The 17,942-nt window shown below is 41.6% G+C and overlaps 1 protein-coding gene across 4 annotated transcripts in view; it reads right to left on the minus strand.

The window, feature by feature from the left end:
- RSPH3 (radial spoke head 3) overlaps positions 1 to 17,942 on the minus strand; it is a 58,559-nt gene that overhangs the window by 32,375 nt on the left and 8,242 nt on the right. For all 4 annotated transcript variants that reach the window (XM_084776448.1, XM_084776449.1, XM_084776451.1 and 1 more), the window contains exons 3-6: positions 9,724 to 9,865; positions 6,703 to 6,848; positions 3,745 to 3,948; positions 1,679 to 1,841 (exon numbers count right to left, since the gene is read on the minus strand). In XM_084776448.1, the coding sequence (XP_084632574.1) occupies positions 1,679 to 1,841; positions 3,745 to 3,948; positions 6,703 to 6,848; positions 9,724 to 9,865 (655 nt within the window). The remainder of the gene's footprint in view (positions 1 to 1,678; positions 1,842 to 3,744; positions 3,949 to 6,702; positions 6,849 to 9,723; positions 9,866 to 17,942) is intronic.

Here is a 17,942-nt window from a genome sequence, read left to right on the forward strand (position 1 = left end):
ATCACAGGATGTTATTCTTTACCCATTAATGCCTGTGTTTTAGCCATCAACACCCTGAAGCTGAGACCTGAATTTTTGCTGAGTTCAGTGAATCTTATAATAAGGGCTTCAGTTTGATTTTCTGCAGCTTGAGCTCTGTGGCTGCTGGAGAAAAGCTTAGAAACCTCTAGACTTTTATACATATCTGGAGCCAGTCATTTTTATCAGAGCCAATCAATTTTTTAAACTCATTGTTATCCTTCATCACCGGAGATGCTAGCAGCTGGTTAATCTTATCAGGGAACTCACTGCTTTCTTTTGTCAGTTTATCCAGAGATGCTAGAAGCAACCAACCAGCATAGTTATTTTTCTTATTTTCCACAAATTGTCAAAGCTTTACGTAGAGAGTCACTAAAATCCTTGTTTTCTCACAGTAGGTCAATCAAGATAACCAGATGCATTTGTCTAAATAAGTTTGTCAAGTAGTTCACACCACAAGTTTTATTGCTCTCCATCTTCTAGGAGAGCATTTAGTAACCTTGGGGCGTGGTTAAGGACAGGGCTTTTCTTGTGTAGCTCTGGCTGTCCTTGAACTCAATCTGTAAACCTGGCTGGCTTCGAACTCAGATACACCTGCCTCTGCCTCTTGAGTACTGGATTAAAGGTGTGTACCACCACTGCTTGGAATGTTCCAGATCCTTAAAAACATTCATCTTTATACTTCTGTTGCTCTAGAACTACATCTAATGCCAAAATATGTGATGGCCAGGTTCTCTAGAGAAACAACTGATAAAATGAATCTATGCATATAACATTCCATGTTACTTTATGATCTAATTTCTAAAAAATTCGTTTCAAATATGAGGAAGCTGGACCTAAACTCATGTTTTTGACAGCCAGTCTTTCTGTTATAGTCCTGCTTATCAAGAAAGAGATGCTAATATCCTAAATTAACCTTTATAATACAATGCTTTAAATGTTTAAACTTTTGATATCTAATAATAGTAATAAGAATGCATGATACTTATTATAAACAATACTAAGGGGGCTGGAGAGATGGCTCAGAGGTTAAGAGTACTGACTGCTCTTCCATAGGTCCTGAGTTCAATTCCCAGAAACCACATGGTGGCTCACAACCATCTATAATGAGATCTGGTGCCTTCTTCTGGTGTATAGGCATATGTGTAGTCAGAACACTGTAAACATAGTAAATAAGTAATCTTTAAAAAATGAAATGTTGGGCTGGAGAGATGGCTCAGTGGTTAAGAGCACTGGCTGCTCTTCCAAAGGTCATGAGTTCAATTCCCAGGAACCACATGGTGGCTCACAACCATCTATAATTTGATCTGATGCCCTCTTCTGGCCTGCAGGTGTACATGCAGACAGAGCACTGTATACATAATAAAAAAAATGAAATGTTAAAAAAAAAAGTACTTAACTATAATTGTCTTTTTGTTTCAGAAATATAAAAGTTCTAATTTGAAATAAAAATTGCCAGGAGGTAGGGCATGGTAGTACATACTTGTATTTCCAGCACCCAGGAGGAGGAGGAGGAGGCGGCAGAAGAAGGATCATGAGTTTGTGGCTGGCCTGGCCTAGAAAGAAAAGTTAGGGCAGTGATCCCACATGTGAAATATATTTGAACCAGCTAGAACATGCTCACTATAAAAGAATGAATCTAACAAAAGCTTCCACACACCTCTTTCAACTGGGTCATAGAAGTAGCCGCTAGTCCTGAGACTGTCAAAGACAGACGGGAGAAGGTCAGCCAGGTACCGCTGAGCAAACGCACGAGCCGAGATCTTTTGTGCTGTCTCGTTGTGCTTATGCACGATTTCCCACTGCTGTTTCTTACGGCGTTCCTGCCAAGAGAAAGATGTCATTGCATACGGAGATCTGAGGACTCTGTCCCTCAGCACTGGAACTAGTGAGGCTGAGTATGTGGATGAGTTGGCAGATGCAAAACAACAGTAAGCAAAGTGTCTGTCAAGGATTCACCATGATGTAATATGCTTACACAATTAGTGGGCATCGAGTTTATGAAGAAATAAAGGAGCCTAAGGTGAAACTTCTTACTCATTTTCAAGTAAAATAATTTCTTTGCTTAACTGCATGTATGCCATAAAAAAGATAATGGCAGCTGAATTCCTGTACTTGAGAGACTGAGGCAGGAGAATGGCAGGTTAGGTGCTATCCTGTGTTACACGAGGGGGAGGCCTTGTCTAAAAAAGCCATGCTAGATAATGATATGTATTTTTCATTAGTAACATCATAAAGTAGAACTTATACAAAATTATTTCTTATGTATCTTCCATCAAAGAACACAGACTAGTGATCTGGCTTGTTTTTAGTAACTCTGACTTAATAAAGCTGAATGGCTCTGGAGACAATGAAAGCTTATTTTTTGTGTCCGTTAGGTCACATAACATCTATAAAACTGATGAATGCTTTTCTATATGCCCATATAGAAGTGGAAGCATTAACATATTTTTCAAACAATGTTTAAAAACGTCAAGGTTTAAAAACCAATATGAACCTAGATAACTTATATTCTAGGTTTTCCCCATGATCTGCTTCCTGACAGAAAAGATTTTTATTGATTATTTCAACAGAGCTTCTGCAGGCAGTGTCTATTTTATATGTAAGTAAAGACCTACACAGGAATGTTTCTCACTAGGAGCGGTGTGTTCTTACATTAACAATTATTAATTTTGGAGGGAAGTATAAAATCCAGTAGATTACTATTGTAGTTTCTACAAATACACATTTCCTTTTCAGTAATTTGAGCTCTGTGGGAAATCATTCCCACTGGTTGAAGTGTTCTGGCACTACTTTTTGTTTATCCAGTGTAAAAGAAAGAGTGCCAGCCACAGTTAGTACCAGAAAGACCCTTTAATATGATCAAGTGCAGCCTGTTCCAGCTGTAGGCTATTGATACATTTATTAAAATGAGTTACAGAACTTTTCTTATTGAAGACTCATAAAACATAATTTGGAAACAAGGGCCTGGCCACAAAGAAACAGACATGGCCTTCTCTTCAGCCCTCTGCTGATTATCCCCTTTGAGCCCCAGCATCTCCTGCCTCTTTCCTTATCTTCTTGCTATGGGATGATGGCAAATCAAAGTATTTCTTTTCTTTTTTTTGTTCTTTTGAAAGTTTTAGTTATGTACTTTATTTATATGAGCGCTCTATCTGCAGTTACACCTGCAGGCCAGAAGAGGGCATCAGATCACATTACAGAAGGTCGCGAGCCACCATGTGGTTGCTGGGAATTGAACTCAGGACCTCTGGAAGAGCAGACAGTGCTCTTAACCTCTGAGCCATCTCTCCAGCTCAAATCAAGGTATGTCTATCCCTAGTACTCCTTCCAAGCCCTTGGTATTTAATAGCACCGTCCAGTGGGACCCACATAACTTAGGAACCTGCCTTTCACTGGGAGCTTTGGAAGCTGACTCAGATAGTTAACAGAAGTAGGTCAACTGTAAGAGATTTATGGCCCACAGGGGAGACCTGAGCAACAAGACTGTAGGTCTTTTCACAGGAACATTTCTCACTATGCTACATTCTTCATATAAATAAGTATTTATTTAAAAAGCTCCCTAGGTGCTATATATAAATTTTAATGTACTAAGTGGCCAAAGACTAAGAAACTGTTTTGGGTATCATAAATAGAGGGTGGGACCAGTACACACAAGGCCTTGGGTTCAATCCCAAAGAAATGAGAGGAAGTAAAACACCAGGACAGACAGACAGACAGCTCTACCTTTTCTTCTCGGTGCCTTCTCTCTTGCTCTTCCAGTCGCTGTACTTCGGCCAGCTCAACATTCCTTATTTCTTCATATGCGTACTGACTGGCCCGCAGCTTGGCTAGCTCCTCTTCTTCCATCACTTCTAAAAGGGCCTGCTCAATGGTTTTCCCCACCAAAACTTCTAACATTGGTTTGACTTCAAGGTCAAAGTCAAAGAGCTTAAACACAAAAGAAGGCAAACAGAATTTTAATCACGAACCGGGTGTATATATAATAAGAACGTAACGGCGAATGACAAGAGAAGATTGCTGTGTCAGGCAGTGCACTGCCACTGTGTTTTTAACTCTCAAAGCAACCCTATGAGGCACACAGAAGGACATTCTGGCTATAGGAAAAACCTATTAAGTTAATGTAATCAAATAAATCTATGTTTATCAACATGAACTTTAACACTCAATTTGTGTGTGTGTGTGTGTGTGTGTGTGTGTGTGTGTGTGTTTGAGACAGGATTTTTCTGTGTAGCCTTGGCTATCCTGGACTCTAGGCCAGGCTGGCCTTGAACTCACATTGATCTGTCTGCCTCTGCCTCCCAAGTGCTGGGATTAAAGACGTGCACCATCATGCCCAGCTTACACTCAATGGTTTTAAGACAGAATTCTGAAACTAAAGGAAAATGTCCCTGTCTTTCATATTGTCTTTTTTCTGCTAATCATTGACTGACTGTTCTTCAACAACAGCTGGATGAACTAAAGAGCAAGAACAGTACATATCTAAAGTGACTTGAGAAAAAAAAAAGTGACTTGAGTCAAAACTTTCTATGCAGAGCCTGAAAACTTACTTTATCAATTTTAATGAGTTTTTAAAAGTTCCTTTATTCTCCCTTCTCTACATCATTACTCATGTGGCCACTGATTTTAATTCCATAAACTGTCCTATTTATGCATACCACATGGAGATGAAAATGTCACTCGGGTTTTTAAAGCATAAAGTCCCTTCATAAAAGTTATGTACTCCACAGGTGACTTGTGCAGCCACTGAGAGTGGACTCTTACATAAAAGGTAGTTGTCTTCCTTATCTGGTACAAATCTTAGATACGCACATTGAGTAAACATGTCAGCAAGAATGAATGTGTAAATAAAGTGTAATGATTATATTTTTTAGTCAGAAAGTAGAAACAATCAAATAGCATACTTAAAAACAATCAAAATAGTGTGCTTAACAGACATATAGAGTGCCTCTTACTAATGCTGAGATTATGTCAATGTGGGCAATCAGTGAAGATTGGCAAGGGCTTGTCAATCTACTTGGGAGAAATTAATAACAAATATCCCAAAAGCAAACATATACAGTTTATAAAATGAACTCTATGTGTTATAAAGAGAACATCAATTCTAGAGGCACCAACATTCTATATTGATGCAAAGAAGATGGGAATGGCAAGGTGTAAGTCAGATAAAATAACCAAGGTGATCAAAAGCCCGTATACCTCAGTTCAAGAATCAGAATTGTATGCAATCCGTATGTGCTGTTAGATTTTCCTGAATCTCTTAATATAATTACTGACTGTCAATATACAAAAGGAGTAGTTTTGCATATAAACTGCTGAATTTACTTCTGATAAACTCAGAATTGACTTTATTTCTTATGGAATTGCAACAGGTCATCAGAAGTAGATGGTCTTGGTCTCGCTGGGCAGTGGTGGCATGCCTTTAATCCCAGCACTTAGGAGGCAGAGGCAGGTGGATCTCTGTGAGTTCAAGGCCAGCCTGGTCTACAGAGAGTTCAGGACAGCCAGGGCTCTGTTATACAGAGAAACCTTGTCTCAAAAAACCAACCAACCAACAACCAACCAAACAAACAAACAGAAGTAGATGGTCTCATACAGGTTTACCAGGTCCACTGGTACAAAGAAATAAGGAAATTGACCAATTGCTAATAGAAAATGTGTTAGAAACCTCAAAATTTCATGATCTTAACATCATTATTAACAATAAAGGTTTTTAAAAAATTCCCTATCACCTGGCAACAAGCCAAAGAAATAATTAAAAATTGTCCTACATGTTTTCTGTATAATCAAACTCCATTGCTTGCTGGAAGTAATACCAAAAGGAATAAAATCTGTCAGACGATGTGTTTCATTTTGCAAAATTTGGAAAACCAAGGTATGCACATCATTCCACTGACACATACTCAGGGTTTCAATGGGTTACTGCTTTAAGTTCTGAAAAGGCTGATTGTGTGATTACACACTTATTGGAAATAATGTCAATTATGGGGATATCTACATAAATTAATACTGACAATGCTCCCGCATATGTATCCAATAAGATGAAGACATTTTTGGCATATTATAATATAAAACATATTACTGGCATACCCCATAATCCTACAGGACAAGCAGTTGTAGAAAGAGCTAATTATACCTTAAAAGAGATGCTTATTAAACAAAAGAAGGGTAAAGACCCCCAGGGACAGATTAAATAATGCTTTTTGACTTTAAATTTCCTTAATGTTGGTGAAAAAGGGACAACAGCAGCTGCGAGACACTGGGGTATAGAAGAAACTGAGGAACTAGGACAATCAATGCACTATAAGGATGTGCTGACAATGGCCTGGAAACCTGATGTAGTTTTGAGATGGGGACATGGTTGTGCTTATGTATCTACAGGGAGTGAAAAAATATGGTTACCAACCAAACTTATAAAGATGAGATCTGACCAGGGAAGACTTTCTACTATCTGAAACATGAATGTCTTCACATAGCATGGAAATCTTATGGCTACCTGGCCCTCATGAGGAGGACCCGTTCTTTATCTACATGATCAAACTACTATAGGTAATATCCGGAAAGAAATCCAGAAGTGAATCTGAATGTGGAATGGTTCTTGCCTCCATGGCGCTCTACCTGAGCCTACTTTTCGTGTTGTTTTGAAGGCAGGGGGTGCGGGGAGGCCAAAAGGATGCACTGTACCTCTCCTTCTAGTATTTGTGTGGCCACATCTTTGCCAGTTTTGGCAGGAATGAAGAGGGGTGTTGGTGGTCGGTCCAGAAACGCATCTGTCTGGCATTCCATGTCGACTTCAATTATGCGGTCAGCAATTTCTTCAAGGTATAATTCTAGAAGGAACATTATGTACAAGCGGGCTTACAATTATGGTCTATTTTAGGCACAAACATGTATTTGAAATGTACAGAATTAAGTTACCAGGCATGGTGGCACATGCCTGAATCCCAGTTCTCAGGAGGGAAGGCAGGAGGATCTCACATCTACGGCCAACTCAGGATCAACAGTGAGTATGAGTTCAACTCAAAAATTAAAATAATAAAATAACCCTGAAACTAAAACATTATCAAATCAATGGACTAGAAAATAAACCTTAGAATGAAAGTGCTCAAATATGGGGCTCACTTTACACACTGAGCTAAGAGTCACACATGTAAAAGTTGACAGTCAGCTAAGAACATTTACTCAATGGCTAAAACCCACTGAACGTTTCCTTGCCAAGTGGAACTACAGGAGAGTGTGAGAGCACAGGTGCGACTGAGATGCAAAGTTGACAGCAGCACTGACTGCAACAGGGAGTGTGATGGGTGCCTGGCGGTGTTAAGAACCACGCAGCAAACCACCTTGCTCTTTGGTGATCTCTATGCACACCTAGAAACAGATGCTTGCAGCCACGTTAGTAACTTGATGAGGCAGGGCAGTGTGGCACCATGTGAGGAACTTGCCAACACTGGCGTCAAACCCTGAACACTGGAGCCAGCGGAGATAGAGCTCTCTGCCCTCAGTCTCCTCATGTGTAAAAGGGATCAAAGTTACTTGTCATAGAATTGTTTTAACACAAGAGTAACAGGTAAAGGGCCAGAGGCAACAGTAAATAAGAAGGAATTCAGATAGAATGATGAAGTGCTGCTTCAGATCCACAGGCACACACACGTGTATACACACACACACACACACACACACACACACACACACACACACGTGTGTACACACACAAACATGTACACACACACGTGTACACACACACACACACACAATCAGCAAAACCTGTTTTGAGCTTGTTGGCCACACTCACAGCTTTCTGACACACCTGAGAGCAACACTAGACCTTAGCCACCAGAATCACAAGGATGGCTGGTCACTGACACTCACTCACTCTAGGCCTGCCTTAAGATCAGGGTGTGTGTGGGGGATGGGGGTAGGAGCAGTGTAGTTTATTCTTTTTGCTTTTATTTCAGAAATAATCTTGGTGAATCTGCTCATGGCCTTCACTGGATAGAAGAAGAATTGCAAGTTACATCAGTCTAAAAAAACAAAAACAAAAACAAAAGACAAGTGTTGTCAGATTACCAAGGTTCTGTCAACAGAAAATGGCTTGGGCCTGAAACCCTGACTGGGGCAGTGAGGGGATGAAGAAAGGACTGACACACGTACAGAAAGGCTGGGGTCAGGTGGGCTACGCCTGCTCTGGTGGAGTGGCACCTACAATCACAGCAACCAGGAACACAGCACATTTGTTATGTACAGCATAGGGTGGGGTGGGAAGTGGTGAGCTAGTCTCTGTAGCAAGTAGTCTCAGCCGTAAACACCTGCGAGGAGAAAGCTGCAGTTGCTAGTTCTTGCACATACTGGTCAATCCCTTGTAAGCACATACTTGCACACTGTTAGCATTCACACTCAGAGCAGAACCTTTGCCAGTTTCCCGTGGGTCTTAAGTATTAGTCCTTGAGGTGGCCGTGCCCGTATCAACAATACACACTTACTGAGAACTGCATCTGCTGTCTGCACATTCAGTCAGGGCTCCTCTGCTGTCTGCACATTCAGTCAGGGCTCCTCTAGTTACTCCCTCACTCAATGCTTCCTGTGTTTAAACATTCAGTCAGGGCCTCTTCGGCTCCCTATCTACAGCTGAGTAGAGTGAGACAAGCAGCAAACCCTGGAACCTGCTTTAGAAGCACCTGTGTGCAAAGTCATGGCGAGCAGAGGAGTGAGGCCAGTGACTAAATATGGGTGGGTTCACTCTCTCTGAAAGACAAATAAAATGTCCAAGCAGAGCGGCAATGCCCTCCTCTCAGTCTTGATGAAAAGAAAAGGACTCATATGTTGGGCTGTGAGTAATAATCCTCCTTTGAAACTGGCTAATTTTATGTCAACTTGACACAGGTTGGAGTCATTTGAGAGGGGGGAACCTCAATTAAGAAAATGTCTCTGGCCGGGCACGGGGGCACACACCTTTAATCCCAGCACTCGGGAGGCAGAGGCAGGTAGATCCATGTGGGTTTGAGGCCAGCTTGGTCTACAAAGTGAGTCCAGGACAGCCAAGCCTACACAGAGAGACCCTGCCTTGAAAAAATGAAAAAAAAAAAAGTCTTTGTAAGATGGGCCTATAGGCAAGCCTGTAGAACATTTTCTTATTTAGTGACTGATGGGGGAGGGCCCAGCCCATGGTGGGTGATGCTATGCTTGGGCTGGTGGTCCTGGGTTCTATAAGAAAACAGGCTAAGCGAGCCATGGGGAGCAAGGCAGTAAGCAGCACCCTCCCATGGACTCTGCATCAATCAGCTCCTGGCTCCAGGCTCCTGTCCTGTTTGAATTCCTGTCCTTACACCCTTCAGTGATGAACTTCAGTGGAAGTGTGAGCCAAATTAACCCTTTCCTCAACAGGTTGCTTTTGGTTGCGGTGTTTTATCACAGCAACAGTTACCCTGATTACGACGGGCATATAATCCATGGAAAGGAAGGGCTAGGAGAGACTTAGTTGTCAGGAAACTCTCTTATCAAATCTAAGTCCCCACTTCTAGCACTTTCTTTATGTATGTAATAATGTATGATCTATGTATTTGCTAACTAAACTGACCTACCTACCACATAACTGGGGGCAGATTGACAAACACACTGGATACATGAATAATATAAAGGAAACACATATAAGTTCCAGTGGACTGACATGAACAGCCAAGACACGATGTCAGCCGCATGGTCCCGTACCTGTCTGCACATCCACGTGCTTTCTGCCCTCCACGGGCTCAGGTGTCCCTGGTCGGAGCTGCTCTTCGGCTCGTTTTCTGGCAAGTGCCCTCCTCCTGGCCTGCTGCTGCTTCTGAAGCTCTAGAGGGTCAGGCTGCCCAGGCTGAGAGGGAAAGACAAGGCTCAGAAATAGCAGACAGTAGTTCTCAAAGCAGACAGAGTCTGCCATAGACAAAGCCATTCCTGGCTAACACCTAAGCTTGTGTGAGCCAAGGCTCCTGATGATTGATGGTGTGACGATGGTGTGACCAGATGCAGGGATTTTGCTAGAATGTGGTCAGATGATGCAAAGTTAACCGTGAACCCACACTGCAACACACGGGTATAGAGACTTAGCTAGTCACCTGGTTTTCCTCAGTCACTTTTACTATCAGTTTCTCTGGTTCTTAGTAGAACTGCTATCTTTGTCCTGTTACAGTAAACTTTTGTGGATAGTTAAGGAATTGAAAACCACCAGGAATTTTAAAATCTGAATTCAATGGAATAGATTTCCCTCAAAATTTTTAGAAGTTCAGTTCAAAGAGAAAACAGCCTGATTCCAAAGAAAGCTGCTTCTGGTACACAAAATAACTAGACTAGAGGGCTGAAAACACTGCCTGTTTTAACTCATGACAATTATAAAAGGAAAAGGGAAATGATAGTATTTTGCATGAAAATTTTCAATATTTAAAATTTGAGATATAAACACATTTTAAATCTTGTGACTGTGTATATTTGTGTATGCGCATGTTCATGCCTGTGAGTGTGGGGTTGGAGTACGTGAGCACAGGTACCGAGGCCAGAGGACAACCCTGGGTGTCATCCTCAGAAAGGCCACTACCACCTTTGAGACAGGGTTTCTCACTGGCCTGGAGGTCACCCAATAGGCTAGACTGGAGGGCGGCAGCCCTGGGGATCCTCCTGTGTCCATCTTCACTGTGGGGATTCCAAGTGTGCTCCACTAGCCCAGCATTTTCAGGTGGGGGCTGGCGCTCAGCTCAGGTCCTCTGGCTTGCAAGGCAGACACTGTACTGACTGAGCATCTCCTAGCCCTCATGTTTTTACTTTTAATCAGCATAAAGCAGCTGTGGGGATGTGCACATGTAGATGCAGGTGCTGGGGTTTGTAAGAGGGTATTTGACCCCAGGAGTTAGAGTCACAAGAGTTATGAGGCACCCCACACTGGTGCTAGGAACCAAGCTCAGGCCCTCTCAACTGCTGAGACATGTCTCCAGTTCCCTGAGCCCACAACTCTGCCTTCATTGAGCAGTACAAGTTGGTTGGATAGATACACAGGTTTGTTTTTCATTATTTACCTCATGAAAAGATATGTTCTCAGCTTTTGTATGCTATGAGTGTTTCTGCACAGGCTCATATGTAGTTTCCATTTCTACTTGATACACATAGATGCAACTGTAAATTTAAGGGTATCTTTCTATGCGCCCTTGAAGCCCTTATTGTCAGGTTTTTCTTTTCACTCTTATTGAATGTCTATGATTTACACGTCATGTACCAAAATCCCTCTCCTCCCCCCAGTAAAATAAAACAAACAGAAAAAGAAAAAATCTTGTCACAGAAGCTGTAGTGTATCACGCAGTATAGCCTTTTGTCCACATATGTTTACTTTCAAATGTTCATTGCTATGAGTCATGGGTCTGGTTGGAGGCCTACACTGTTGTTACTGGATCCCCACTGGGACTGCTGTTGGACATCCCATTGTTGCTGTGTGTCAAGGAGATTCTTAATCTTTGAATCTGCAGGTCCGGCCCCTTCATGTGTTCCAGCAGGTTATACATGAGGTAGATGTTGGGGTGAGGTCCACTCAGAGCCCTGGATCAGGGCCTGCTCCCGTGTCAACATGGCAGGGTTGGCTCACCCACAGGGGTGGGGGTAGGGTGTCCTCAGGGCAGGGCTGGCTTATTGTCAGCTTTTAAATATTAGTGTTGTAATAGGTGTGCAGTAGGTATGTCACCACAGTTTCAAATTGTATTTCCCTAATGGTCAATGCTGTATCTTTTGATGGGTCTGTCACCAGTCTTTTCTCTGGCAAAGATCTGCTCACAACTTTTAACGTTTCCTAGTCAGTTTGCATATTTTTTAGCTTTCAAGTTTTGAGAAATATATATTTTCAATATAAAACCTTTGCCAGATGTGCTGTTTGCCTGTTGGAGTGTGATCTGTGATGTTTTGTAGTTTGTCCTTACAAGGCTTTTCATCAGCCCAACTGTTTCTGTGCCTACCACCCTCCCGGATAATACAGACTCTGCTTGCCCCATGATTACAGAAGGTTCACATTTAAATCCATGATCCATTTGCAAATTTTCCCTTGTAGTTTCTTTGAGACAAGGTCTATGTGGCTCAGGCTAGCCTCAATCTCATGCTCCTTCTGCCTCAGCCTCCCCCCGCCCCCCTCTACCCCCGCCCCTGTCCCCAAGTGGCCCTGCTTTGGTACCTGTGATTACACAGGAATTTTAATATTGCTTTTCTATTTCTGTTAAGAATGACTTGGGATCTTGTTGAGGATTACACGGAGTCCTTGGATCACCTGTGATGATCAACATTTTTACATTACTTCTATGACTGTCCATTACATTACTGATTACGGCAGTCCATGAGCATATGTGCCTTCCCATCTTCCACGGCTGACTTTCTTTCTTAACTGTAGACATCTTTCACTTTCTTGGCAACCTTCCTATGCTCTGAAGCTATTGTTAATGGAATTGTTTCCTGATTTCTTTCTCTGCAAGTCTGTAGTGCTTATCAGGGCTGGTGGCATCATTAGGGTCCTTGAAGTATCAGGCACTCTGACTTGCTCCTTTCCCGTATGTGCTTTCTGTTTCTCTCTCTTGCTTCCCTGCTTTAGATAAGACTGAGTATTATACTGAGTAAGAATGGATGTCCTTGCCTGGATCCTGTTTTTCCATTTACTTAATGTTGGCTATAGGCTTTTTTTTTTTTTTTTGCATTTAGTCTTTGTCATGTTTGTTATGGGCATGCTCCTTTTATTCCTAGTTTCAGGGATTTTGGCAGGAAGGGCAGTGGCTGGGCTTTTACCAAAGGTGTTCTCTGTACATACTGATCCTATGCTTTCTGTCCTCACACCTATTCATGTCCTTTTACAGTCACTCATTTGCACATGCTGGATCAACCTTGCTTCCTTGGGATGAAACCAACTTGGTCACAGGGTTCATCTTTTTCATGTGTCCTTGAATACAACTTAGGTGTGTGTTCCTCAGGGCAATGGGTTTGCAGTTCCCTTTCTTTGTTGTGTACTCGACTGGCTTTGGCAGCTGGGCAATCCTGGCTCTCTAGAGCAGGTCTGATAGTCTTCCCTTGTGCTCGGTGGGATACTGAGGCTGGCTTTCTTCAGGGTCAGCTACACTTTGGCAGTGCCTCCACCCAGCCTTACCTTTCCTTTGGGGAAACTTTATTGTTGCTTCAATCTCATTACTTGCCATGGATCTGTTTAAATTACTCACTTCTTCATGGCTTAACTTTGGTAGGTCATTAGTGTCCAGGAATTTATCCATTTTTTAAAGATTTTTCATTATTTTATTTTAATTATTTTTATGTATATGGGTATTTTGCTTGTAGTGACCACTGTGTCATTCAAGAGTGTATTGTTCAGTCTTCAAGAAGTTGTTATTTCTATAAGGTTTTTTCTTTTATTCTACTATGATCTGATAAGGAATAAAAAATTACTTTGGTTTTTTATCTTTTTATGATTTAAAAATGTTGAATTTAGTGAATGCATGAGCATTTAAAAAAGAGAAATTCAAGACACAAAAGATCAGATAGCACTCCAGTTAGAGAGGTAAATCACAGCTTTAAGAATGCTTTCAAACTAGTTGTACCACTGAAAAGCACACCTCTTTTCATTCACTAAGGCTTTCTCTGTGACCTAGAATGTGTCCATTTTAGAGAAAGTTCAAGCGGTTGCTGAGGGTGTGCACAGTCCATTTTGTTAGATGGAGTATTCTGTGGATGTTAGGTCCATTTGGTACACTTTATTCCTGAAACTGGCTGATTTTTAGTTTGCATGACCTATCTAAGGATGAGAGTGGGGTACTGAGGCCACCATTATTGTTGTGGACCCATTGGGCTTTCTATGCCCTTTAGTGTTTGTTTTACGAAACATTTGGCACATACGTATTTATAACTGTTGCATCTTAGTGGATTGTTCACTTTAAAAAATATATTTATTATGAGTGCTGTCTTCACACACACCAGAAGAAAAAAATCAGATCTCATTACAGATGGTTGTGAGCCACCATGTGGTTGCTGGGAATTGACTCAGGACCTCTGGAAGAGCAGTCAGTGCTCCTAACCACTGAGCTGTCTCTTCAGCCCCAATTGTTTGCTTTTCTAATGCACAGTGGCCTTCTTTTTCTCTTCTGACCAACTTAGTTTTAAGTCTGCTTTATCACATACCAGAAAAGCTATTTGTGCCAGCTTATTTTGCTTTCCACTTAAACTGATTTTTGTTCTAAACTATGACAAGTGAGCTGTTTCTTGGAAGTAACAGATAGTCGAAACTTTTTTTTTTTAATTCAATCAGCCAGTCTGTAGCTCTTTATTGGTGAGTAGAATCGATTTACATACCAGGTTACTGAGGGATGTTTACTAATTCTTGTGATTTTACTGGCTGTTTTGTTGGTCTTAGGTTATCCATTAGTATTAGGGGTTTTCTTGTTTAATGTGTTGGACACATGGATTCCGTCCTAACTCTCCTTTGTTAATCTACTTCTGCTGTGAGAGTTCTTTTTTCCTGTGTTCTGGTGATGAGACTATCTTCCTCCACTGAGTACAGTGTTCTCTAAGTACCTTCTCAACAGCTGTCTTGCTCTCAGTTGTCCTGATTTTATCATCCATCTTAGGAGGCAGATTTCCTGGAGACAGCAGCCGTGGCTGGTAGTTCTTTCTTTCAGGGCTTGTAGCATACATGTTTCCAGGCCTTGAGGGTTGCTGATGAGACCTGATATTCTGCTGTTGTTTCTGCCTTTGTAGGCCAATTGTTTTCCTTTTAGAGCTTTTCATACTATTTCTTTGCTTTGTATTTTTTATATCTTTAGTAAAATTGTCCAGTTAAATTGTGTATCTGTCTCTCCTTCAGGTGGCTCCCAACCACCCATACTCCAGCTCCACGTCTGATGTCTCTGGTCTTCAATGGCATCTACATGCATGTACATACACAAAATCTAAAAAACATGAACCTTTATATAAATATAAGAATTAATGTTTGCATATTATATTTTCTTTTACCTTTAACATAATTTTAAAAAAGATTTTACTCATTTATTTTATGACTGTTCTATTTGCATGTACACCTGTTTGCCAGAAGGCGGCATCAGATCACATTACAGATTGTTGTGAACCACCATGTGGTTGTCGGGAATTGAACTCAGGACCTCTGGAAGAGGAGACAGTGCTCTTAACCACTGAGCTACCTCTCCAGCCCTATACCTCTGATGTAATTAAAGGGATTTTCCTTACACACATCTGACTTTTAACTGCTTCATTCAGACCATTATGTTTAACAAAATCATTGATATGATCATATCATATGATAGTGTAGGCTGCCATTTTTGTTTTCTATTTGCCCATTGTTTTAAATTTCTCTACGTTCTTTTTCTTGCATTTCTATGGGCATAGTGAGTGCCTATAATTTCATGTTGACTTGGCATCTGTTTTTGTTTTTCAGAGCCAGGGGTCAGATCCAGGGCCTCATGCACGTTGGCCAAGTACTCTATTACTGAGGTGCACTCCCCCTCTGGCGTTCACTTGTGATATGTCTAACTTTCAGGGCTCAGGAACTTTTAGCTGTTTTCAATATTATATTGATACTGAACAGCTCGATCCAGTGACCATGGTAAAAAAAAAAAAAAAAGAAAAAAAAAAAAGGCAGAGCTACACCTAGCTGGCTACTTCTTTTAGGTGGGAGAATCAAATGTGTACTCTGAATATAGAGTGATCATATCTTAAAATTCCAGGAACAAATGCCTTGAGCCCAAATAAATGGCTTGGCATTGGACAATTAAAGCTCCCCATGGGAAGCCTGCCTGCTAACAGTGATTTTTCAGTTAATGTACCATTTCTCTTCAGCTCCTTTCAAGACATTTTAGTGAGATTTTGAGGTGGCTCAGTGCACATTTGATTTCTCATTTTCACAGGATAGATTTTGACGCAGCTTGGTGTGCATTTGATTCCTCATTGGGTTTACTTAATAGTGCCCGGAATCTCGTGAATCTGAAGTGTGCTGACAAGTCTGGGATTTTCAAACATTTATTTAAGTACATTCTGCTTCACATGTATGTTTTCTTCTGAGTAGAACCATTTTTGATGCACCACTGTCTGTCTGGTGCACTTTTTATTCTGGCTATTTTAGTTCATTTTTTATATTCCCCTTTCTCTGCTGAGTTTTTTTTTTTATTCATTTGCATAAAGTACTCATAATTTTTTAATTCTGGCTAAAATATTTCTGACTGCTTTAAGGTCTTACAATTCCTACGTCTGAGGCATCATGTACTGTCATCTTGATTGCTTTATCTCCTAAGAGACTGGCCTCGTTTTGGTTTTTATTGCTAGGGATTTGAGCTTTCTGCCGTGAGGCTTCAGATGCTCCTCACCTTCTCAGTGGGAGCTATCCCTGCTCAGTAGGTACATGTTTGAGTGGATGGGCGCCTAACTCTCTGTGAGGCTCTACTGACAGTGGTGCAGGGCAGTGTAGTTCTGCTGAGGCAGGGGGCAGGTGCTGCAAGCTCCTGAAGCACTGACTTTACCACATTGTTTTTCCTTGTTGCTATGAGAAAACTGAGCTCCCCACTGGTTTTGTTACCAGCACTCAGCCTGTGTCCTCAGGCACTACTTAGCTCACTGTGGCTGGGTAAGGGTGGGCAGTGGGAGAGCAGGGGGTATGGGGATGGGTTTGCACTCTCTTGCTGTGTGCGTGAGATCTGCATCCTTGTCTTGTTCCATGTGGGGTGGGAGTGCCGCCTCCTAAACCCAGTCTCACTGGCGCTGTGGCGGGGGAGGGGCAGGGCAGCGTTAGCTTTAGTGTCTGGCTGAAGTATGGGGCATAAAGCTGCCCTTTCTCCTCGGGGTTGTATCTCAGGCTGGTATGGGCTTCTCCAGCATCCTGAACCTGCTGTGGGACAGACAGAAAGGAGACATGGGGACACACAGCTGTGCTGCTTTTCAATTGAGTCCCACAGTCCCTGGCCAGCCTGCAGCTTCCATCCTTGAATCTTTCAGGGTTTCTGAGAGCATCTTAGGGGATTTTTAGTCCTAAGAAGGAGGAAAAGGAAGTTTCAGGGCAGATTTTTTAATAGGAAGCTGCTGATTACTTGACTAAAGACGTTTTTAAGAAGGATTCTTTACTTTTCTACTTTTGTTCTAGGTATACTGTGCTCACTATACCGCAAAAGCGATGCACTGTGTCGAGGTCCCATATGTGGGCTTTTCCAGAGCTGGCTGCACCAAAACTGTCTAGAGAAGCTTGTAAACAAAACAAAACAAAACAAAACAAAACAATAGTCCTAGGCAGGTGGCAGTGTGCACACCTTCAATTCCATCACCTGGGAGGCAGGTGGATCTCCCAGTTAAAGGCCAGCTTGGTCTATACAGTGGGTTTCAGGACAGCCAGGGATACACAGGGAAACCAAATCAACCCGAACCAAACTAAGGCAAACTAACCAACCAAACAACCCACCTCAAAGCCTACGTTCCCAAGGCCCCCAAAACAAAACAAACAAACAAACAAAAAACAAAAACAATGCACAGTCCTGAGTTTTTGACTGAGTAAAGAAAAGATACATAATTCAGAGCTTTAGATTAAATGGTCTCAGTAGTAGATAGAGAATGAGACAATATAAACAAAACTCAATGTGTCAGACACCAGGCAGAGCGGCCTCACACTAGTGATGTCTATAAACTGCTTAAATTGATCTGCAACAATTTAATACAAAAAATCCAAAGCCAAAGATTTGAAACTTTTCGATGGTCCACTAGAATCTGTTAAATAGAAAAAAATAAGGGCCTATTTATTAATTATTCATATTGTAGAAAATATGTATAATGTGAAAGTTACCACTTTTCTTTTCTCCTGCTGGGGAATATACTGGCTGGTGAAAGGATTCACGCTTTAGATCAGAGTAAAGAAAGCAGGGTTATTTAGTACACTGCAAAGACAGCAAGCTGCTGCC

The sequence above is a fragment of the Acomys minous genome, assembly GCF_964271855.1.
Source record: "Acomys minous genome assembly, chromosome: 3".
In the NCBI taxonomy this organism is placed as follows: Eukaryota; Metazoa; Chordata; class Mammalia; order Rodentia; family Muridae; genus Acomys; species Acomys minous.